This window comes from Mchenga conophoros, linkage group LG20 (assembly GCF_057382185.1).
Source record: "Mchenga conophoros isolate Kocher_MC1m ecotype Shallow Benthic linkage group LG20, M_conophoros_male_GT1.1, whole genome shotgun sequence".
Taxonomy (NCBI): Eukaryota; Metazoa; Chordata; class Actinopteri; order Cichliformes; family Cichlidae; genus Mchenga; species Mchenga conophoros.
The window spans coordinates 31,404,771-31,430,713 of NC_140545.1; the positions used below are offsets into that span (position 1 = coordinate 31,404,771).

The following is a 25,943-nucleotide window of genomic DNA, read 5'->3' on the forward strand; positions in this document are numbered from 1 at the left end:
CCTTTTTTTCTGAATGCACACGCCTCCTATAATACATGCAGATGGAGCCTCGGGCCTGTAGCCACGGTAACCGTCTCTTAAGTGGGCCGCAGAAGTCCCTGATGTGCTTGTGAGCTGACCCTCATTCACACCAAGAGGAGTGGGGAAGCCAAATAGTGCCTTACGCGACTCATTACAGGGCTGGAGCGACAAGAGACCACCTCCATTAAAACCTCATCGGGAGCCCATTAAACAGCAGTACATCCAGATGTGGTTCACACAGACGCCACCAATCAACTCACGTAAACACGGCGCTCCTTAATGGCTGATTAAGACCCAACAGCAACACCCACAGTACATTTAAAACACGCCGTCTAAAACATTCATCCGACATGAAGCCTTGTAGTTAAGCCACGGTGTAAAAACATAATAAACACAGAGATTGTGCTGAGCAAGCTGCAGGTCTGGTGGTTTCTGGCTGGTGGCGTGCTGACTGGGCATCCAGGGGAGAGGCTGAGGTGCCTTTTACTGGCCCAAAGTCACAGAACACCTCTGTTTCTCGTTAATTCGAGAACCACTGCACGTCTTAACCAGTTCCACCTGATGCTAAACGGAGATCTTTTGAAATTCTGGAAGGTAAATAAGTGTGATGTCCATGCTGGCCAGCTGTTTTGTGGTTTAAAGTATCTTCTCAGGGAAAATGTTTTCAGTTCAGACAGCAGTGGTGGAAATTTTTAGTCACATCCTTCACTTAAACCAGGTTATTTTTGTGTCCACCTTTGGGTTCTGAGGTTAAGATGTCAGTTCAGCTGGTCTCTAACTATGTCTTAGTCGTGTACCGAGGTTATTTGGAGCTTTTTATCTCAAGAACAGCTGCTGCAGCAGCTTAAGAGCAGAGACCGTGATCCAAAACAGGAAAACAATAAGCTGAAATGCTAATGCAAGAGCTGCAGATTGAAGCGATAATTCTCTTTACAACAACCTTTCTCTCTAATCATATTCCACTGAAAACATTACATAAACATTACAGTGAAATAACATGTTTGTTACAAGTAAATGAAAGGAAACAGTCAGATTAGTAACATGTACATCACAATCATTCTAGACCTCAGCTGTCAAACGTGTGGTTTGGGGACCAGAACCAATCCACCAGACGTTCCAATTCAGCCCACTGAAAATTACAGGAAAGTTTAATTGGTAAAGATGTGTGAATCCCTCACCAAAGGCAAAACAGACACACAGGACACCGAGCGAAACAACACAAACACAACCTGTTTGAACAGGTGAGTTTTAAGCTGCTCTTTATAGGCTGTCACAGAGTCACAGGTGCAAAGAGAGAGTGGGAAGCTGTTCCGAAGTTTGGAAGTTAAAATTTGGAAGTCCCAATCACCCTCAGTTACACAGAATCACAGGAAGGCTCTTATCCAGGGATCCGAGAACCTGGTTTGGAGAAAAGTGGGAACCAAGATTTTAAACTGAAATCTACATCCAACAGGAAGCCAGTGCAAAAGTTTCAAAAATAGGGTGATATGTAAAGATTTATGGCAGTAAGTTAGTCAGTTTACCTGTGATGATTGTTTACTGTTGCTATGACAATCACAACAGCAAAAACATCCATCAAAATGTCAGGAACGCCTGCCATCAAGCATTGAATGAACATCAGTGTGAATCCTGACTTACTGTTACAAGCCTGGACATTTAAACATTTAGACAACCTAATCCACAAATCACCACATCCCAACAGCTCCTCTCACGAGTGGTGGGTCCCCAGCAGGATGGACTCATTTGAAATGAGTCCTGCCAACCACCACGTGTCTCAGCTGGCTTCGAAACACCTATTTGCACTTGTAATATGAATAATATGCAGGATCTTAACCTGTCAAGTATTCAGTATAAAAAGTCCTCAAATAAATGTGAGAGAAAATGTATTTTTACAGGTTTGCAGTAACACAACAAAGGAATGGAGATGAAGGAATACCTTCAGCGTTAGTTAAAATGTATTGTTTTGGCTGCAGTGTGTGAAGCTGTGTGTGATGCTGATGAGCATTCATATCAGAGAGGGTTGTGTTTTGGAGGGAGACACTGAGGCAGAGCCACCTGGTGGTCTGGGCGGACAGCAAGCAGGTGGGATGCTAAAGAGACTGCAAACACTGGGTGCATGTAATGACCCCTAAAATTCAACCAGACCGACAAGCGTCTTCCAGCTGGGGCAAAACCTGCGGCTAAACCTCCAGACAGCAAGCCCACTGGGAGGATGAATTAGCCACTGAGTGATGAAGCAGTGTCAGCACACAGCTGTGCAATAGACCCACTGTTATCTTTGAGTGATCATCAACAATCAGCACACTCTTCAGCATGTCCGCATCATCATTCAAACCCCAGTGAAGCGCGGAGGAAAGGTGGGGTCGGATGAAGGAGTGGAAACGAGGGACTGGAGACGGCACGAGCGTATCTGTAAGTCTGTCTGAAGGCGCGGTGATGGAGCACTTTCTGTCTGGAGAAACTGCATTTTGTCACAATATTGATTGCTTTAGTGCCCTAATTGAGGCTGGACTGCATGGCTGAATGGTTGATTATTGGAGGAGGGAGGGTGAGTGTACTCAGCATACCCCCTTCAGCTACAACTTAGGTTATTTTTAGCTGCATGGCTCCTAATGCCCTCTGCCCTCCCCCCCCCCCCCCCCCCCTCTTGCTCTTCCAGACCACTCACTGCGTGAGCTAAAAGCAAGATCACAGAGTCACCCCTGGCTATGCCATGCTGACCATTAAATATAAATCTACACAGTCCATTTTCAGAGCTCTAACTCAAAAATAACTTCCCCTGAGAGATGACTGGCAGGACTTTCAAACTGTGGATTTCTCCCAATGCTGGAGCACTGAGTGTCCTCTACTGCAGCCTTTCTAAAAACCAAAAACACTAGAGCTAGACATAATAAGATGTTCTGTTCTGCAAATGATAGCTTTTCCTTTTTAAAATTGATTATTTTTAATGTGATGTTATTTCAGTTTTTAAAGACTGCTTTACAAAAATAATGCATTAGTTGGAGGCGGCGATGGATGGCAAGACGATGGTCAGACACCAGGTTTTTTGGTGTCAGTTTCTAGTATTTAATTTGTATTTTATCTATTTAGCAGATCTGAATCTGTGCAATGCATCAATACAGTCGCTTCAAACTAAGATGACAAAAACCAGGTGGTTTTCATAAGGGCTCGCCACAGAAGGTACCTCCATATGTTTGATTTAGCAGATGTTTCGCATCGGATGCCCTTCCCACCCCAATGGGATGTGTCTCCTCCCATAATAAAACCAAGGGATCTTTCGCTTGTTAGGCCATATTACCAAGAGTCAAAGTTGTAAAATGGAAGTCCACAAACTAATCAGTGATGTCATGGTGATTAAACCTATCATTTGTTTACAATTACTGAACTAAACTGACAAGTACACATACATGACCACAGGCAAAGTTCTGTCTGAACATTTTCTCCTTCTCATGAATCACCATGTTGGAAGAATGCTACATTTTTTCCCGTGATATGTTATTTGAGTTGGGACTATTATTGCTGTGTGACACATAAAGCTGAGGAGGAATAGAAGCAGCCAATGAGTAAGTCGGGGTAAGCAAGCGACCTACAACTACAACCAATGATGCATTCACCAACCAAAACCCTGTGACCTCCGTAGAGATTTTTGTATTCATACAGTTGGTGTCACATTTATTTCATCTTTTACCAAGACTTGTGCTTTTCTACGGTCTGCAGTAACCCAATCATTTACGGTGCAGAGGGAGTTCAGATGTTTGCAGTAAAACCCTTCCCAACATATGTTCAAAGCCCTGACTATTGTTTCATAAGCCTTGCCTTTATTTTCCACTTGAAAGCTTAGATGTGTCACTCATACTTAAACTGAACGGCTTTCTGTTCTCCGACAGCTCAGCTCAAATTTCTGCCACAGACTGTGCTGACTGCGTCGCCGCATTAAACCCCCAAACCCTCTTCAGGAACACACATCTGTGCTAATGGCTTCGCAAAAGTGACGTGTCTGCTGCAGCGATAATGACTCATTTATGCTTCAATTGCAGCATCGCTGAAAGTAGAGATTTAGTTACATGTACTGGATGTGTGAGCTGTCACTGGGTTAACGTGGATGTATCCAGATAGGAGCACGTTCAGGGCATACTCTGCAAGTGAAGGGAAGCGTTCACCCCCACCACCAAATATCTGTTTTATAGCCAAATAGCTGAGTGGCAACCATTCACCAACTCTGGAAGACAGACTGCCCTCCAAGCCCACCCACTCATTTAGTGGGTTAATACAGAGATCACCAAACGATTTCAAGTCTCTGATCTTTGCCTCTGTGTATGGAAACTCGCTGGTGTCAAGTTCAGGGAAGGCACGGACCATTAAAATGCAATTAATCAATAAAACAATAATAACAAATGGACTATGTTAGTCAGCTCAAGATCAAAACTGATATCAGATCCAAATATTGAATCCCCAGCTTCAGTGCATGTTCTTTTATTAATTATATTGAGTTTCATTCTTTGAAAACTTTGTTTCTACTCTTCACTGTCAAAAAAGATGTTAACAGTGGGCGTTGGAATTAAGGATGTTGGTGTTTCTTTAGTTAAAAAGACCAGTATAAACATTAGACATTGTTGACATTAAGCAGATTTTAATTTAGTGAGTGTGAGCTACTACTTTTGTTTTATTCTATTATTTCACTGCTGTAAAAGCCAAATTCCTCTGCAGGTATCACATTTTTAAGTTCTGAAGGTGAAGATAAGTATTTTGCTCCAGGGGACACCTGAACTAACAGATCCAGCGGGATAAGCTTCAGGATGCTGGTTATTTGGGATCGCAGGGGCTCAGTGAAGCCCAAAGAAAGGCAGACTGAGTTAAAGCTGCTCTGTGAGTGTCAGAGCCTCTCATATGATCGTCTATCATCCGTTCCTCCCTTATGACTTCACTGTAAAGAATTCACCAGAGCCAAAACTCTGATAAGATGTCAGGAACTTATCGCACTGTATGCATGTGGAGCCCAGCTGAGCTCACTGCTAATAGGCCGCCATCAGATCTCCGCTGAGACCACTGAGAGACGTCTGGCCCAGAAACAAAGGCCAGGAGAAGCAAAAGAGAAAGGTGAAGAGATAGGGAGGATATCTGGACTGCACACGACCTCTCCAAAACCAACACCTGATGTTTTTTCTAGCCAAGTGGGATAGAGTCTGGCTGCGTGTTAAGCGCTCCACCTCAGATGACCAGTCTGCCTGCTGTGGCTGAACTTTTGCTCGTCTGCTCCCTCCACCATCACCACCACTTCCTCCTCCTTTTCCTCTGTCTCTGCCAGACCCATGCCAGCTCTCCCTCATTCGTGCTTGCATTGGCTGTGTGATACTCCTCCGAACACCACAGACCACAGCACATAAATCCTGAGGGAAGCAGCACGAAGCTTGAAGCTTCTCCTCAGAAAGAGATGGAAAGGCACAGCGAAAAATATTCAGCGTAGAAAGAAACTAAAGAAGATTCAAACAGAAGCATTAACGACTTTTTGAATGCCAACAGTAATACCACAGGGACTCATTTATACTAGCATTTGCATTTTTTTTTTTATATAAGACCATCTCACTGTCAGAAACTATAAATATTCACTGTTTCTTTAATATTTTTTTTTAATTCTGAAATGGCAATTACATCTTCATTTGGTCCCTCTGACTCCACAGGAAAAACCACAGGTAATTAAAAAAGTTCACAAAAAAGCAAATTCAACTTTTATTGCTGGTTTTTGATCCAGCTGTGGTTAGAGACGGCCATCCATCATAATTTACTCTCCAAGTCTTGGTGAGCGATCTCGTCTACAGTGATGATATAAAAGATAGATGATGTTGCCACATCCACACACAGTCTAATGGTCTCACAGCTCGGAACACATACACACTTTTTCTTTTAAAACATACAACTTAATACCACTTTACCCGACTTACATGATATCTATTCACTTCTATCTGCAAGCCTGCCAACATATGTGGACTATCTGCAAATCTGTATTAAAACTGTCTATTTTACAATGTTACATTTTTTTAAAAAGTGAAAAATATTATGTAAAACCATAAAACTGAGGTATTAGTGTTTATGTGTTTTTCCCATATCTATTTGTATTCAGTGTGTTAGCTCCTCCGGTCTTTATTTTTGGTGAAATCTGATTTAAATCATCCTCTCTTTAGTATCATAATGGTTATTTTTAGACTTCAAAAATGTCTCTACAAGGCCTTAGAAGGTTTCATACAACTTTTACACTTCTGACAGTGGCTAAACTGGCTTCATCTGCAAAATTACTGGAAAAACAAGACTGCAAGAACAAAAACGCCAACACATAAGCCAATCAAACTTTGCAAGCTGTGCACGACAGATTCTGATTTTTTATGCTCTCTCTCTCTTCCGTTAGTCTGTTATGTCCTGCTGGACCTTGAAGAATGCGTGCATATTTTCAGAGCTTCCCTTGGTGAGAGACTTGAGCTCTGATGCTGTCCATCGGCCAGCTGATCACAGGCAGCAAAGCGACAACGCAAACAGGCAGGGAAACACAGAGCAGGGGATAAAATTCCCACATAATCTGAGCAGATGAATCCCATCTTCTCAATGCTGCACGACAACAGAGAGACTCTTCAGCAGAAACATTCAAATCAAGCAACACTCCTGCAGCCAAGTGTTGCATTTATATCCTGCCAAAATGAAGGATGAAAATCAGTATGTATCTCATAACAAAGCATGAGATAAAATAAGAGGACTAGTTCGGCGTTTTAGGATTTTTTTTTTCCTGCTGATCTTGCAAAGCTTTAGATTTTTTTTAAAGCCTAGTCGTTTTGAAAGCTGTGTCTTTCCTTTGTTCCCTGGTTTCTCCTCTATTTTAACACTCTCAAGTTTCTCTTTACTCACTCCAGTCACTGCATACAATTATAACCATCTACCAATGTAACCTGGCCACCCAAAGCCTGATTAAGTGGACGGGTCTTCACATATACATGCTAGTTTGACCATGAAAGAATTATTTTGCTGTCTTAGCTACTGCTTCATCACTTCACCTCCTCTACCTGCAAAGACAGAGTAAAGTGAGACTTTATAGAACAGAAACTATACAGTTTTATCTTTAAATTCTAATATTTCAATTCCACTACTGTATAAATAGAACCCAAGCCTTTTTATTGCAGCTCAAGAGGTAGAGCAGGTTATCTACTAATCAGAAGGTTGCTGGTTCAATCCCTGCCTGCTCCAGTCTGCATGCTTTGGGCAAGATACTAAACCCTGAATTGCTCCCAATATGTTCATCACAGTGTGAATGTTAGATATAAAGCACTTAGGCTGAAAAAGCATATATGCATATATATATATATATATATATATATATATATATATATATATATATAGATTATCATGATTATGAATAGTTTCTTCCAGTAATTAGCCACAATCATGCAGCCCTGCTCTACATAATTAAAATAGATCAACCGATTTCAAACTTGTTATTAAATCATCAGATACTTGCAGACCATGAACCACCTCCTGTTAACAGTTGAAGAAAAGTCAAGAGATCACTAACGTCAGTACAAGTCGTCCTCTGGGAACCACAAACGTCCGTTTAATATTTCATGGCAATCAAGCCAACAGATGTTAAGATATTTCAGTGGACCAGCTGTTAACCAATTACACTTCCAGTATAACTATATAACAGGCGATTTTTTAACATTTGAATGTAACACTTGCTCAGAAAGAGCTGCACCTTATTCACACTTAAGAGTAAGCACTGACTGCCAAACCCCGACCCCGCCGTGACCTCTGAGCAGCTGCCCTCGGCCCTCTTCTGCAGCACAGAGGGACTCAAAGACAAGAGCAGGGCTCGTCTGCCAAAGAATCGGGAACGTCACGGCATATCTCCTCCGTTTGCTTCACAGCTGCGCAGAAAAAACAGCTGAGGTAGCCTTTCCCGCTCTTTCTGAAATCACGCTCGCTCAAATTCGTAACCGTCTGCTTGAACACATCCGCGAGGACGCCGTGCCGACACACTCCTAACAAAGACATCTACACATTTTGGACTAAAGGAAAAAAACATGTTAAAGGCAGTCAGAATAATTACCACATGATAAAAGGCTCTTTCATGTACAAAATATGCAAATATGTCAAGTACAGCTGCCTCGCTCTCATTGAAGTCATCCTCTGAGATTCTTCTAATAAGGAAAATAACGTTTCCATTTATAACTCGTCTGGCTCGCGGACTTGCGCCAAAGAGAAATGGCAAAACATCTGGATTATCTAATTTTAGCTTCTTCTCAGACAGATTAATGTTAGGGTACACAAACCTGAGTTATTAGCTGGATTTCAGGGCTGAAGACTTGCATCAAGAGTGTGTAAAAGCACAGCCCCGAAATCCACAATTATAACCCTGAAAGTCTCTCTCCTGTTACATCGGAGTTGGATCCGTGATGGTTTTCTTTCCCGTGTCAGCCTTTCCACTAATATTTCAAAGCTTTAACTGCAGGTCAGCTTTGGAACAGACGTCTCCTGCACAATATCTCCTTTCATTCTGCAGTCAGACAGCTGGATGGATTTCAGCACTGAAGACAGTCAGGAGAGAGTGTCTAAAAGCAACATCACATCTCCATCATACATCTGACTGTGGATCTCTCGCTTTTGCCTTTACGAAAAACATATTTTCAGAGACTCCTGATCTATTTGGATAACCTGAAGGGAAGCAGTCAGATACCACGTGTGTTCACTGGTACTGCTGAGTAAGCTCAGATTATTTCCAAATACATGAGCAATAAGGAGGCTCTTGAACCTACCAGCAGCTCCAGAATCAATTTCTCTGATCAGGGCTTGGGCTTGTATATAAAGCTGATGACTGTACAAGAAAGTGAAGCCAAACTAGGCCCAGTGTTTCTCTCAAACAGACTGGACGAGTGTATTTTGTGACTCATTTTAGCATTTCTTTCACCTGGCTTTTATTCTGAAATTTGATGGCTAACAAACTAGTTCCAGAGTTTTTATAGTTTGGCATTTTTAAATAAGTATAGTTTTACTGTTAGTTTTAGTCTCCTCAGTTAATATTAATATATAACTAAAATATTTTATGATATCTAATACCCCCCGGCTAGCTCCAGCTCTTCCTATCTCATGTTTCCCCGCAAACTGGCTGGACACGTAGCTAATGTTGTGCTCATGAATGTCATTGGGTTGCTGTCCAGAAAGTCTATCGCCCTGCAAACGGCGCTTCTCTAACGTCGCTGACAGCGGTTCTTGTTCTGTGAGCTAGAACGCCGCCCAAACCAGAACCTTCAGCAGGTGAAGAGCAGCTCAGAGAGACTTAAGTGAACTAGGACTACTGCCTGCAGTTGCAAGTTACTTGCTGTGGGAGTTGTGTATTAGACCTACACAACTGGCAAAAAGCAATGCCAGCATTTATACTTACGTACGTATTGCTTTACAGTTTTGCAGACAAAACATTTGTTGGCAGTGGAAAGTGTCTGCCCCACCCAATGTCAAACAAATCCACTTAAAAAAAAAAATCAAAGATGTTTATAACTACAGAAAGTAGTTCAATTTAGCTGAAAGAAAAGAACAAAACAAATAATATATATATTATACTGTAAGGTGCTTAATAAAGGATAAACCATCTGTATCATTTTCAAACCACATGAAGAAAATACAAAAGAAATGTATAAACCACCATAAAAACTAAAATTAGTCTTTACACACTGTACGACACATCACACCTTTAAGGCTCTTAAAAACCTCTGGAGCTTTGAGGTTAGAAACCCATTAGCTTCCTAATAATATCCCTAGTCTTTAGGGATATTATCTGAAGTCACTGAAGCGTATAAACACAACAACAGACTCAGAGAGGAAGAGAAGATGAGGTCCATCTACAAATGTAACCACCAATTTCAGCGTCCGGTATTTACAGTCGATTTGGAAGCAGACATGTTTCGAACTTCCCGCTGACAGCGCTGTTCTTGGAGAAGGGAGACAATGAACGGGAACGGAGCCAGCGAGTCCCGCGTGACCTTGACTTGTTGCAGGTCGGTGGTGAAGCTATTCTAGGGATTTCATAAACAATACGCTCCCACTTTGCTCGTAATACATGAGCGCACAACAATGCAGGTTTCACTCTCAGCGCTGTAATGGATAAAACACAAGTGTGAGAGCAAAACCACCGCTGCGCGCCGACGACCAGCGCAGTGTGATGCAACAGCCTGCGAACACACTTCAGCAAATGTCACAAAGAAATTAACACACCACATTATCTTTCTGTTCTTCTGACGCTGTGGTCTAGTGATCCCAAAATGGGAAAAAAATTAAATGTGAACAGTTAATTATTCATTCATAAGGATGAAACTACAGGACAGAAGGAAGCTGTAATAACCTTAAAATATTTAGCCTCCAGTTTTTAGCTTAATCTGGCAATTGCAACGCTACAGTCTACCTTTTATGAAAGTTCACACCCATGGCCATATTCAAACTATAAAGATTTCGGTCTCTGGTTAAATATCACCATCACTTTAAAATCCCATGTAGAACACATATCACAAAAATTGAAGACATACATTGGAGTTTTGCTGCTCACCACAGTGGATCATCTGCATGTCTAGCATCCTCCCCTGCCACACCCACCCTCACCATGTCCTCCTTCATTACATCCGTGAATCTTTTCTGTGTTTTTCCTCTTTTCCAACCAGCTGGAAACCTGGTTGGAAATGGTCGGTTTAATTCTAGACTGAACTGGTGGAAACACTCTGATCAGCTGCTAAATCAACTGACCTCTTCTTTGAATGGATGCCAACATCACTTTCTTGTATTCACCTGAAACCTTGCTGCGTTGAAGATTAAGTTGACTGCAGGTTTAAAAGTGTCACCACTGCACAATTAGAAAAAAGTGGCTGCAATTAGCTTTTTAACAAGCTAATTGCTTGTTAAAAAGTTTAGCCACCATGCACAATGCAGCGCCTGCTCCATACATCCCCCTTCAGCTCTGAGGGTGGGAAGGGGGTCATACAATTAGGCCACCACAGCCCAAGGGGGAAATGGCAACAGTCACATAGGGGGAAATGTGACACAGATTAACCCTTTCAGTAGAACTCCACCCCTATTTCAGGAGCTGGCCTACAAGTTCTTCCTGTGCATCATAAAGGGGAAATGGACAGCCTCGGATTGAGTGTTTATTATTACATAGGAGGCAAGAGGATATGTGTGACGTCACAAGAGTATTGTACAACCGTCTGGGAAGGAGGGACAGGCCAAAAAAAGGTCAGGATACGTGAGGTCTGGGATGGCGGCGTAGGTTTATACTAACTCAGGGTGGTCCGAGATGACTGCAACACACAAAAATCTCAATGAAGATATTTGGGATGCAGGAGACTAAAGAAAGTCAACACACACACACGCACACACACACACTGAGAGGCCTGAGTTGTGAGAAACGTCCTGGACAATGTTCCATTGAAGGGAGGAAGACAATAAAGCCTACAGATGTGCTGCTTCTCTCAGCCTTTTTCTAGGCAGCATACCAGGCTGTCGGAGTAAAATACCAGCACAGAATAGCTCACAGAAAGCCAAACCTACAGTGCAACACCCTGACATTTTGGTGAAATAGCTGAAATCCCCCTAGTGAAAATCCCTACACAGGCGTGATGTGTCCGGCTGTGACAGGGCTGAGCTGGGAGTCTTCCCAGCATTTTTGTGGGTTAAACATGCAGCTTGGCTTCCACTAGAAAGACATACCAGACGTGTGAAGCATTCAGCTCCTTCCTGTCTAGAAGCTTGAGAGATGGTGCTTACAGAAACAGCAGCTTCGACACGGCTTATGCTCACATCCTTTTCAGGCTGCACAGACTTTAACTGGGCTGTCTGATGTCTTAGTTTTAATCCAGAAATCCACAAAAAAAAGAATTAGCTTATTGACAGACAGTCAAAGATAACAGGAGAGCTGTCACTTCCTGCGAGGTTTCCCCCAGGTGTTTCCTATGCACCGTGTCAGCAACATGCCCCTTACGTCACTCTGGACCCTCTTAACCTAACCCTGCCCATGAACCTGAAAGTTGAGGTGACCGTCAGCGGTGATTTAACCAGACCATGACACTGCCAGCAAGGAAGCATAGACAAAGGCAGGCAGGGTACAGGGTTTGTTCTGCTATTCAGATGTGAAAAAGTCACACAGACCCGCAATCCAACAGCAATTCAGCGAAGTGCAGCGTGGTGGGACAGTTGTCTGCGCTCAGTTAACAATGCAGAAACAAGGCACTGAATACAGCCCCCCGGAGAATCGCAGCATTGCCAGCTCTGCCAGACTCAGAGCGACGAAAGAAAAGAGCAGAATTACACAGTTTTGTGAGAAAACGAGGAGAGAAAAAAATGAAGCCGAGTCACGGCTCATTGGCCTCTTCGGCAAACTCAACTCTCAGAGGTGAGCCGCAAACAAGCATGGAAAACAGTGAGAAAACAATGAAAAATGAGTAAAGTGGAATGCAAAATACTGACTGCGCTGTTGGTTTAGCAAAGGTCAGTGAAATAATGTGACAGTTGGTGGTTTAGTGACTGGAGATTAGGTGGGTAATACAACAAATTCTGCAACAGAGTCGGGTTAGTAGGTCGTCTGACGCCAGTAAATGTGACAGGAGTCAGAGAAAAAGCACAACTTTTAAACATTTCTACACTTTTCTTCATTATCAAAGCTAAACCAGTGATAGCGGTCAGTACATTAATGCCGATGGCAGGAAAACAGAGACCATGATTAGAGATGAGCTGAAAAGAAAGGATTGAGTATTAAAGTCAATTTTTAAGCTGTGCATCTGCAAGCTGCTTTGCAACCCACCACTGCCCCAGCTCCTATTTCATGATATATGTGATTTAGGCTACGTCTACACTAATCTGGTCGTCTAAAAACGCTCCGCATCCACACTATCATTTTCAATCGTTTCCGAACAGTTGTTCATCCACACTGAAACGACTGAAAACGCTTGCGTTGCTGTATTGCACATGCGTGAAACGTAAGACGATTCGACCTGTCTCATTTCTGTCTGCCGTTTATTTACTTTCCAGCTCTTTGAAACTTTGTTTTTTAAATGGACTAACAATGAGGTGGAGTGTTGCTGCAAGTAACACAAAAGTACAAAGTTGCAAAAGCGAGTGAGAATTAAAGAATTTGAAGAAAAGCTATCTGGAGCATGTACAAACTGATATTAATCTTTAACAATAATTGCAGGTTAGTCAACCAGAAAATGAACCAACTGATCTACACAAAGCCAAAAAAAATTACAAATCCTCACTTTAAGGATTTGAGAGTGTGTTTCTTCAGTCACAGCAGTTTTGTTGGAGTGCAAAAAGGAAAACTCCGTCTTCTCCTTTTGCTCCTCGGTGGACTTTTAAGTTTTATTACTGCTGGAAGATATTTAAGAGATTTACGTTGTGAATCAGAGCTAGGTGTCATAACCGAAGACTCAGCAACATCCTCACACACATCGTCTCCCCAGCGTTTTGCCCTTTATGCTGAACCTGCTTTCAATATTTCAGCAAACTGACGTACTTCCTGAACCGTCCCCAGACCCTGTTCTGGTCCAGGCGTGACCAGAAGTCTACCCCCGCACACATGGGAAGGCAAGGGAGGACGGAAAGGGAAGAAAAGGGGAGAGTATGAGGCAGGGAGTGAGAGGGATGGAGCAAATCAAAAACAGATGCTTGTACACGTGTGATTCAGCATTGCAAATCTGAGCCGAGTCGAAGCCCAGCGAATTCCTCCTGCGTCTACTTTTCACACTGTCGGGGTAACAGCTTCGTATTTTCGTTGGATGTGCAGTCACTTTTCATTCCTTGGGTAGCGACAAACAGCCACAGCTGCACTGTGAAATTCCCACTACAGTCGATAACATTATCCTATGTAGCTGTGAGCTGATGTTCACACACCTGGAAGCCACCCAGCCAGGGAGGCTTTCCATGCAGCCCGGTCATCAGGGGAGCCATTATAGAGACATGACATTAAACAGAGAAAGCTCTCCAGTCACATCTTTCTATCTGTCCTATTAAACCTCAGTTAAAATCTCTGTGAAGCTTATTTTATGTGTAAAGAATTCAGTGATAAAAAATCCCTAATATGGGTTATCATGTCTGCTTTCTGTGAGTCTGCTGACAAATGACGCAGAGCCATAAGCTCACAGCCAAACCCAGAGGACAGCTCCTCACATGCTGCTGCTTTCCACTGGAGGGCAAGTTTAAAAAAAAAAAAAAAAAAATAGCATATCAAAAACACAGCTGACGCACGACAGGCCACAAGATCGAAGCAGGTCAACCGCCACACGCTGAGGACATTAGGTATTTCTGATTGTCTGTCATTAAGAGATCAATTTTGGATGGCAAAGCAGATTTTTATCATCCAAACCTTTTGTCATTTTTCTGTATTGCCCAATCATGAGCGAAGGCATTAAAAAAAAAGAATACCAAGAAAAAAATCCATGATGTAAAATATTTTTATGCTTTTTACACCCCGTTTCAGTAAAACTGACACAGCATTTCAAAAAAAGATCAATCATGGTCAAACATGGTGGTGGCAGTGTAATGTCTGGGGTTGCTTTGCTGCGTGAGGATCTGAACAACTCGTCATAATTGATGGAACCAGAAAATCCTGAAGGAGAATGACGGGACATCCATTCGTCCAAGTTCACCTCTGAATGGCTCAATACAAAATCAAGGTTTTTAAGTGGCCCAATCACTGCAAAGTTCAGAAGGAAATTAGATTCAAATGCTTTGCCGGACCTTAAACAAGTTGTTTCTGCTTAAAAACCCTCAAATGTCGCAAGACTAAACAACTCTGCAAAGAACACTGGGCCAAAATTTCTCAACAGTGTTGTGAAAAACTCTTTGCCAGTTATCTCAAACACTTGATTACAGTTCTTGCTGCCAAGGGTGACACAACCAGTAATTAGGATTGGGGGGCAATTAGTTTTTAAACACAGGGCCAGGTAGGTTTGGATAGCTACCTGGTTTTTAAATGATGGAATCATCATTTAAAAACTCGGGAAAACCGCTGTAAATTGTTCAATAAGTGTAAAAAAGTGCAAACAGAACCATCACATTCAAAAGTGCTTTATCTGATTTAAACGAATCACTGGAAAGCAAAACAACCTTATTGCAGACTTTGTGTATTCAAATCAAAGTGGCTGTTTAGCATTCATTAAACTAATTTTCCAGCTGCTAAGTGAACTCCAGAAACATTTCTCCTTTTGCTACTTTTCTCCTCCACAAAGCCCCAGAAACAGTTTTTTCTTTTTAAATCTAATTAAGTCTTTCCATTTAGAATTGCTCAATCCATGAACCCCAGCAAAGTTGATCTAAAAATGTGAGCTGTTGTCCACATTTTAAACAAACTGAATCATCCTTTCTCAAGATTTTTACTTTTCAGTCTGTCCAGTTCTTTCTTTATTTTTTAAATATATTGTTGGGGCAGAAAAACTGGAAGAAAGACCAGTGGGATTATATACAGCAAATCAGAGTGGATTCATACCCATGCCTCTACATTTCTCTTTTGGTATATAGGTCGCCTTCTCAACCTGGTAAGCTAAACCAGCACCCAGCTAGTTGGTTTTAAATACATTTGATTTCTGAGCACATCTTAGAAAACAGCTTAAACTGGTTGCTTAGCTTAAAGTTAGGTAACAGTTAACCAGATCCAGTTATTACAAAAGGTCCCCAAAGTTTAGCATTTCAGCATTTAATTAGGACATTTAATTTGCTTAATTTGTCCAGATGCTGCCATGTAGGAACTTCATTTAGCTGTCGCGTAACTGCTATTTCTTGAACTGAGCAGATGTCGAACTTTGAATAACCCAAAATAAGACAACCCACTAACTGGCGATAGTTGTGTTAAGCTGTGAGCTTCCAAATTGAAATTAAATGGATTTGGTTTGTTTCTTCTGACAAAAGCGGCATGTTTTTATGCTAACTGGCTGCTAGGCACACTTTCGTACTTTGAGCTTAAACAGACACCCAAAAGTGATGCTAATCCTCTCATCTTACTCCTGGACGGAAAGCAAACGAGACCATTAATTCCTTTAATGTGAAGTGAAAGCAATAAAAAAAGAGAGAAAGAGACAGATGAGAAAAGAGAGGAAGAAAAAGCCACGCCGCTGTCCTCACAAATTACGCCGGCCTGTGCTGCAGTACATCCGACAGCTGGAATTCACAGTGTGATTAATCCAACAGGAACGTTATCCAGATTATTTATATTAACTCAAAGTTATAGTCCATTTCAAACAGCGCTGAGTCACACTGAAGCCCAGGAAGAGCTGAAGGTGAGTAGATGAAACTAGTGCATATTTCTCTATTGCTAGTGACACAGGTTACATAAGTTTTCACTGTTTCCCTTTATTTTTTTGGATGTTTCCCGTCATGTTTTTTCTCTTTGCCAACAGTTGAACAAACACATGATGCGGACTGTCTCTGGGCAAATTGGATCCCTTCTCCTGCATATCAGGGGAAAAGTTGATTTTCTCTTGAAAATTGTACGAGACATCTGATATCTGCAGACATAAAGAATTAGCATCAGATGTTCCATAATCCAATCTGTTGGGAAAAACAAATGCCAAGTTGTGAGAGGTTCTGTTGACCCACACTGTGAAGTAAGACCAAAGGCTGGGATTATCAGCATAAAAAGCTGCTCAGTGTCTGTGTGATCCTGTGCTTACTGGCCCAGCTCTTGTTTTCCATCTCTCCTGGCCCGCATTAGTCATTGCTTTTGCCGCGGGTTGCGCAAGGAATACTAATCTCAATTTACTACAACTCATCCATCATTTAGTTGCCACAGTGCTGATTCAACGTCTGCGGCGCAGCACGGTCAACCTGCGGAAACACCGGGCGGCTGATCTGAAAGCGAATCGAGAGGAACTGAGCAGCTGTGAGGTCGGGCTATTAGATTTCATTGCACTTGATAAACTGTCCGTGCTCTTGGTCTCTCCTGGCCGTGCAAGCGGCTCTGGGCCTTTGTAATCTCTCGGGACAGATCAGCACAGCACTCGGTATGCGGCGCCCTGCTTTTCACGGCTCTTTGTGTGCACAGTGTGTGAAACGTCTTGCTTTTCATTAAAATGAAATGAGGGGGACAGACGAGCGGCCTCCTTCGACACAAAAGGCACAAAAGGGGTGACATCATCTCTGCATCACAAATAGGTTTTACCAGGGATTCAATTCCATTTACACAAATCATCAATTAACTTTCAGGATTTAGACGCAGAAATAGTCTAACTTAGGTATGCAAGAGGGGTTGGCAACCTTTACTATCAAAGGAGAATTTGGGCCACATTGTAGCCAAAAAACAAGAATCAAAAACGAGAATCAAACGCATATTTATCCTTTTTAATATATACTATTGAGGTCTGTACCATCAGGTGGCTTTGACGTGCAATTCAGTTGGTGAAATATTCACTTTCTCCTTTGACTCAATGTGTGACGAGCAAGAGGCAGGTCTGACTGCGAAACCACACCCTCAGTGTCACCAGCTAATAGGCAGGTGATTGACAAATTACCCTCCTCTCTTTCTTTCCTTACTAAATATAAAGTCTTGAGCAGTCAGTCAAGTTCAAAAGAGACCCATTCAGCTGCTGTGTGACCTTTTCTTTTTCACAGGTCGTCATTAGCTGCCTGACAGCGACACATCCAATCACAGAGTAACAGAGCATCCCTCCGGCTTATCCACCACGGCACCAACACTGCGTCAAGTTCAAGGACTGTGTGCTCGTATTTGGCTTATCTCCACCTCTCACAGTAACACTGCTATCCAACTCCCAGTGTGAGAAGGCATCATCAGTTTTAATTTGCCCATCTTTATATTCATCGAATGGTCTGAACTGGTGAAAGAGATCTAACATAAAGAGACCTCCATCGGAACTTTAAATTTAAAACCAAAGCTTTTAATACCACAAGGAAAACAAAATTAAGCTCCCTCTGTAATAATAAAACAACTTTGAGCTTTTCTTCAATAAAGCAAAAAAGGTGATCTCAGGTCAAGCACTGCAAAAGCAGTCCGTCTCCTGAGCTCTGTCTTACACATGTGTTTATCTGCTGCTTTTGTGTTTGCAGAGACATATTTCTCCTTTAATAATCCACCTTCCTGCGGCTGCTCTCCTGATGCTTTGGAGCATGCAAGAGCTCTTCATCTGGTCTCATTTTAAAAAGATAAAAGCCTCTCCAGCTAATAGCGCTGCACATTCTCAACAGGAGGGCAGCAACGATGCAATTATAAAGCCATATTTCCCTGTGTATCATCAGATCTGTTTTTGATGACACCATTTGGATATTAAGCCTGCAGGTGTGTCACCTCGATGTTGAGTTTTTGAGCGGGCAAAATGTGGGGGCAATCCCTGATTAAGACACGCATCCAACCTACTGCTCTGTGCTGACTTAATCCACTGTCATTTTCATTACCTGCAACACGCAGAGCTGCTGCCCTTAACAAGACGGTGAAAAAAGCTGAAAGCAAACATCACTGAGCTTTCTCGACATGTGAATCAAGCGCATAGACTTAAAATTAGAACAGCAGAACCAACTTACATTAATGCTGGGGAAGCTGGCAGAAAAGGATCTAATGTACGACTCTCACAGGGAAGTCATTAAACTGAACTTCATGTTTCCACATGAGCATAAATATACAATAAGATACACAAGAGACGATGTAAATTAATAATAAACTAAGGTTGTGTTAGGAAATGGAACTGACGGGGAGCAGGTGGTTATCAGTGAAGTTTTTTTGTTTTTTTTTCTTTTACAATTATGGCGCGTTCCCCACCCTCGATTGGCCGGGAGTCACCATTCTGGGAGGAGCACTCTTGGCTGAGCACAAAGGCCACTGACACAGATTCAAGATGGAAGCGGGTCAGTCGGAAATAGAGCAGAAGCAACAAGACCATGCCGGAGAAATCCCTTCCAGCAGCTGGAGAAGTAGAAACACAAGCTTGCAAAACACAAAGATGATCCGTCACAGTCGTGAACCGAGACGCCTGGATTCATCGTGACACAGAGCATTTAAGATGATTCTGATACCATTAAGAATTTAAAAAACCTTGCAATTATAAAGATTTATTAATTCATGACAGAGCAGCAAGAGCAGACCCAGATATTTTAAAATCAGGGTGTTGAAAGGGTCTTTTACACACGAATCAGTATGCACCAGGAATATCAATCAAACACCAGCTGAAGAAGCAGAGCTGGTGATACATTAAAGGCCATTGGTGAAAATTACTTTCATTTAACTTGCTGACTTATTTCTCAATTAGCCATCTGTTCTCTAAAATGACAAAGGAACTGTGATCATTTACTGTATAAATAAGCTGTTATAATTGAGCACAACTCAACACGACATCTTCAAACGCATCAAATCTGGGACATAAAGCAAAGGCTTATGACAGCTAAGATCAAGGACTGACTAAAACCTAATGAGCAAAGCTCTACATGGGCTAACACCAACCTAACATGCATGTCTTCAGACTGTGTGAGGAAGAGAAACTAGACAGGCATGTGGAGAACAAGCAAACTCCAGCTCCAGCTCCCTTTTTAAAATAAATTGCATAAAAGCAGTGAAGCTTTAGTGCACTGGATGTAAATTTGCATGCAGTTACTCCTTAGAATCAAATCCAAATCACTGAGAACTTGTTGCTCAGACTATAAAAGGATCTGCTAAACAATGTTTTATTATTTACTAAAATCTCTACTAAACCGAGGCAGTTAATTCTAAAAGACTGTGACATCCTCTCTCCCCTTATCCAGTCATCTGACTGTGTCACACATTCATCTGTTCACTCGTTTTCTCACAGACGCTATGAGACTCAGAAGCAGGGAGCGCCACAGGTCACTGGCCTTGGATTCCCCGCCTGCCGGGGCTCTCTGCTCTGCTGTGACTCAAAGCAAGCCCCTCATCACGACAGCAGCCTTGTCTCAGCTCGCCGCCCCCAGCTGTTGACATGGGAGGGGAAGAAGGATCATCTGGACTCTTTGCCCTGGGCCATTTTGACGCAGAGAAAAGAGTCTGTTTCTCAGCGGAAGCAAGAATCTTGCTGGACAATGGTCATATTTTTCTGAAGGACTGGAAGCTCACTGGAACGGACGCGCCAAAAAACCCGCCAAATCGCAAAACAGCCATTAATGAAACATCCTTTTAGCTTTCGGTAAACTTCTTAAGACTAAAGGATGTGTTAACTGTAAGAGTCCTAATGTTAATTTTTCCTAAAAGTTCAACTAATGTCTGACATTTAGAAAGTCTAGTTAAATAATCACCAAAATATTTGCGATTATAATTTCTGCCATCGTCACGCAGTCGTAATGTGTGAGAAATACTGGGATCAAATTTCTTTTGTGAAAAGAATAAAGGAACACTCATGTGTTTGACTCTCAGCTCTCTCAGTCTGTGACGTCAGACTAACACATCAGTGAGGAGAAAACAGCTCAAACGTTGCTCATTGCCAGTAACATGCCAGAGTAAACACAAACAGAGGGCCTCGTGCTGCAGTGCAATCCTCACAGACCGGTCCAGATGTGTAGAGCATCGCTGGCTGCAGTCTCACATCTGTCCTGAGAGTGAAGGCAACATTTGTCAAAGAGATTTTAATTCTTCATATTATTTGATGAAATCAAAACTATGTGATATTTGTGTCTGATAGGACTTTCAGATGTGTCATGTTGGGTGATTATAAACACATAAATGTGTGATTAAGAACATTCACAGCTTTACGCCTTCACCAGTGTAGGTGCCAGGTATAAACAAACAACAGCATCTGAAAACTGTGTGTGAGATAACAGCTGTACAGGCTGTAATGGTCTCCATCTTTTCATCTGTCACTTTGCCTCATGCAGTCCAGAAATAAAGAGGGAGGCTATCATCAAGGTTGAGATGGTTTGGACATGTGCAGAGGAAATATAGTGGACAAAGGATGTTGGATATGGAGCTGCCAGGCAGAGGGAAAGGAGGAAAACTTGGATGATGTGAAGGAGGGCATGCAGAGGGTCGTTGTGACAGAGGAAGATGTTAGTGAGAGTGAGTTGGAGACAGATGATTCTCACTGATTCACCCTTTAAGAGAGATGCTGAAAGAAAAAGAAAGCTGCACCAAGTTTTCATGATATGTTTTTCTTATTCTAAACTGGCAATTTTTGTGATTTGTGATTTCCACATCACGTTGGCATTTAAACCTGTTTAAATAACAGATTTAAACACAAAAATTGAAGTTTGATCCATCATTCGTCCAATCAATCCACTGCCTTAAATGTCCAAACCATTTCACCCTCGCTTCTCTAACTTTGTCTTGTAAAATGTACAAAAGCAACCTGTTTTGGTCTTTGAAACTAATTACCCACCTCATAGCATCTTCAACAAAGAAAGAAAGAACAAACTGGTCTCCTCATGTCGGTAGTCCACAAACCAGAACATTCTGTGACAGTGGTTACGTACATCTTTTGTATACAGTCTATGTATGCATTTCAGGTTAGGCTACTTTTCTTGCAAGTGTGAAAACAGCACATTAAAGTGGAAGAAGAAGAACCTGACTGTCTGCAGTTTTTGCTCCACTAGCTAATCCATTAATAAGTCATCCAACCTTGAGCTGGGAAACCGAGAAGGCAGCCAAGTGTCAGAGATAATACTTCAAAACTTATTTCCTGCATGATTTTACACGTGTGGGAGGCAGGAATGAATCACGCAAGTCCCAAATGTAAAAAAGACCCGATTTCCCTGCTGCTTCCTCCCAGTCATCCACCTCCAGGGTTGTTACATAACACAGCATACTGTAGCTCCGCTTTTAGCTCCACAAAAGAGCCGTTTGAATGGTGTCTGAAAACACTGTTACAGGCTTCAGCGCCTGCGAGAACATACGTTTACTTTACTTCTTTCAGCATCTCTTCTAGTCATTTAAACATCCTGGGCAGCAGATAAAAGACTCTCCACGCACTGTAAACTGGAGGACGGCTCACTTATGAGAACATCTCTCTGCAGCAGGAAAGGAAAATCTGAAAACATGTGCAGCATAAAAAGGGGAGGAGGTACATTTTCACTCCATATCGGCAGATAGGAGATAACTTTATCCACCCATTCATGACCCAGTGAGGCTTCTCCGAGCTCTGAATAATGAGGACGGTGGCTGTTTAACATGCAGCTTGTCTCGCTGTGGCCTCGCCGCACTGCTTTGCATATGAAACGAGGAGGGAGAAGGTCGTGATGTGCCTTCCTCCGGCTCCAGATGGGAGTCATTAAGGTGCTGCTGCCAAGTCGGGAAGTCTTTGATTTGGAAGCAGAGATTTTATCTCAGGGAGCAAACAGTAAAGTTCAGTGAAGTATATTCACTGTAGTAGACTTTTAAGGTACTTTAAATGAGAATTTCCATTTCAGAAGGAAGTGCTGCACATTTATCAGAGAGATTTTGCAATAAGCTTTTAAATCACAGCATACTCTATGGCAAAGAATCCCCGTTATTACAGCTGAGGCCCATAACAATAAAATGTATTTATTTATTTAAGCAGATTAGATAGGATTACACAAAAGTTGAAGAAGTTAGTCTGTGCAACTATTTGGTTTTTAACTACCCATCCTCTTTTTGCACCTTTTTCTATAGTCTGACTTCACATTTTTGAAAATCTAGCACAAAAGAAAATCAGATCACATCATGTTCCTGCATCATGTCCCACATAGCCTTGTTACATACGAGCAACAGAAATTCAACAAGTTGCATTCATTAAAAAATCTGCAAGAGACAAACTAACTCTGCAGGATTAAAATATACCCAGTACCTAACTTTTGACTGCATTTGCCTGATTTCAACTTGCACTGTTTTTACTTTGATGCACTGGTACTTCATCTCTGAGTATGTCTAAGTATCTTTCAGCACTGCACTGGAGGGGGAAATGACCCTGATTCCCCTCCCCATCTGACCGGCTCTTGACTCTGTTGGAAGCACAGGACCAGGTTTAGATGTGGGTGTAGAAAATTCCTTACTTATTTATGTAACCTTTGGAGGACCCCTGTCAGGGGCTTTGGCATAGTCTGTGTGGAAACCTTCAGTTTCCTCTGATCCAGGGATCCCCTACACAATCAGACAGTCTATTCGATCATTTACCTGATTGCTGTAGTGAACGTTTGCTGCTTTTCCTTCTCTTATAAGAAAATTAAACTATTTCAGACCAGTAATCAGCTAATCGGAACATAAATGGGAAGGAGCTCATTCATTATGGAAATCAGTACAGATGATGCCAGGCTCTTGATTAATTCTCGAAAGCTTCGCAGTATTTCCCCTAAAAACATTTAATTGCTTCAGGGGCGGGATAATGATATCTTAGATGTCAAATGGATGCTAATGAATTGAAAACTGGCGCTGTGAGCTCAGATATCAGGAGCTTCAGAGTCAGCCCATGTGACAACTCATGTGGCTGCGTTGCTCATCGTTATCATCGTGCTTACTGTAAGAAACGATGCTGGAAAAAATGCGCACAGTCTGAATGACGCTCCAAACTGGGATTGTAATCTAGCATGTACCAAATAAAAGTGCTGATCACTGTGACAAACCAGCGTGGCGCATTTTAATCTGAGAAAACACATGTTAAGATTTAGGGGGGGAAACACCAGCAAATATGGATAGAATTAATGCGTTCAACAGTTCAAGGAGACATTTAGGATACTGAGTTCTCTGCTCTCACCTAAACCGGGGGGAATCTTTAATGCAGTCCTCAAAATCCACCGTCATCTTGGACTGGATTGGAGTTTTCCACGAGGTTAAAACACGGATTTCATCTCCTGGGAGGATTAAAGTAGAGATGCAAGTTAGTCCACAGCGATCCTGTCTGCGTCTCCTGCTCCTGCAGCAGACCGTAGCTCGCTGACTCGCTCAGTCCTGCTCTGCTGATCCTGAGCCGCTTCACTCAGTACTAAACCCGTTGATGCCTTCAGTGGCTCCTCACAAACTCGGATTTTAGAGCTTCAAGGTGCTGAAAAACACAGTCACGCGGTTTTCATATAGAACGAGTGCTTTAATTTAAACTTGGGGTACTACTTAAATATAAAATATTATTATTATTATTATTATTATTATTATTATTATTATTATTATTATCAAATATAATAATAATAAGAATAATTAGTAAAATTAGTAGTTGTAGAAGCGGAGGGAATGTTTCAACCAACATTGAAAGGAGGAAGGGCAATGATTTGTTCTTATCTCCTAATTTTGATTTGCTTACATACAACTGGCAACAAAAAAATGAACAAAAAAATATCTTTTCTTCAGTTTCAGTTGTTTTCAGTGGCAGAAATAGGCTTCCATAAATTGCTAATTGTGGAAATTATAAGTCATCATTCTCATGCAAGTCATATCTGGTAACCACTATGCATATTTATTGAATTATATTTATATTATTATCTTAAATTCAGAAAGTCACATGAATCCAAACAGATAAATGTAGCAGATTCAAAAGTGAAATATTTGCTGATAGAAGAAATTTAAAAAATTAAAATAAAGAAATTCAAATGTAATCACATGGTGCAGCACTAGAGGAAATGCACAGTACTTTCCACCACTGTGAATAGTTGCAGCTTTTAATTATTTTTCAGATTTTCTGTCATCTAAAAATAAAATTCTATGTAAATGAGAACTTATAGCTACAGAGGTGAGACTGACTCAGCATCACCGATCTACAGCATCATATTCATGTAACAATGAATTCTTTTACTTGGTCTTCTCACTTTAGGTAACATAAAGTCCTGTAGTGCAAAATTCTTTATTAGGTTTTAGTAGCAATATTTGCTGCTAAGCTCAGTTTTCACAAAAATTCAGTATCAGTTCAATTGCAAACTGTTGATGCAGTAAAATATCTACACAGAACTGTTTTCCATGAAAGAAGAAGCCTCAAGGCTATTAGGTCTGAACACCATGCAATAGCTCTGAAGTTCATCATATCACAGTCAGAGGTTTATAGTAGATAGTAACAACACTGTTAATTTAAGGAAGTAGCATTACCAAAATGTAGGTACAAATTTTTATGTAACGCAAAATAATGGTTTCATGACTGAAAAAAATAACCACCAGAGTTTTGTAGAGAATAACAGATTGTCTAAGGAGATGTACCCAATTTCCAAGTATATGTTTTTCTTTCTTTCTTTCTTTCTTTCTTTCTTTCTTTCTTTCTTTCTTTCTTTCTTTCTTTCAATATCAAAATGTAAATGTTACAGTAAATTTGAAGTTTTGACAGCTGTACAATATTGTTTCAACAGCAATTCGTAACAGCTTTACTATGTTCGGTGTAACTTGAAAGCAACATCGCTGACGTCACATTCCAACTTGAATTGAATGAACTAGACAACAATACACCGGCCAAAAAGATTGCAACATTTTCATTATATTTATATTAAAATTTAACAAAAAAGGAAAAACGGGAAAAAAAGAAACATTGAAATATGTAGGTAACTGTAGTACCTAATAACAATGATAATGTTCATCTTAATCCAGTTCTTAAATTTCCACAAAATCCCAAATGTTGGGATACTTTTAAACACTATCTAACAAAACTAGCTTAAATAAAGCAAAATAGAACATGAGAAAACAAAATAGCTTAAAAAAAAATTAAAACAATTACAAAAAAGAAAGGAGTTAATTTTTTAAAAACAATCTTTAATTAAATAATTACAAATATAAAGTAAAATGTATTCAAACAGGAGTTCAGTAATTCAAATCTAAAGAAAATATGATAAAGATAAACATAAGTTAAAAATACATAATAATAATAATAATAATAATAATAATGATGATGATAATAATGATGGTAATAAAGAGCTCAGTAAGTAAAAAATATAAATAACATAAACTAAAAATAAAAAACATACATAGTGAAGTAAAATAGATCATTAAATAATAAAGGAAAATAAAACAGAACATATCTGCGTTACTAACTGTAGTGCAGAAA

General features: G+C 41.1%; 1 protein-coding gene across 2 annotated transcripts in view; it reads right to left on the bottom strand.

Annotated features, from left to right (window-relative positions):
• The window catches only part of LOC146551153 (arf-GAP with coiled-coil, ANK repeat and PH domain-containing protein 3-like), a 70,274-nt gene extending 46,395 nt beyond the window's left edge, over window positions 1-23,879 (bottom strand). For both annotated transcript variants that reach the window (XM_085258742.1, XM_085258741.1), the window contains exon 1: window positions 23,685-23,879. In XM_085258742.1, the coding sequence (XP_085114868.1) occupies window positions 23,685-23,731 (47 nt within the window). In that variant the 5' untranslated portion in view covers window positions 23,732-23,879. The remainder of the gene's footprint in view (window positions 1-23,684) is intronic.
• Window positions 23,880-25,943: the final 2,064 nt, after the last annotated feature.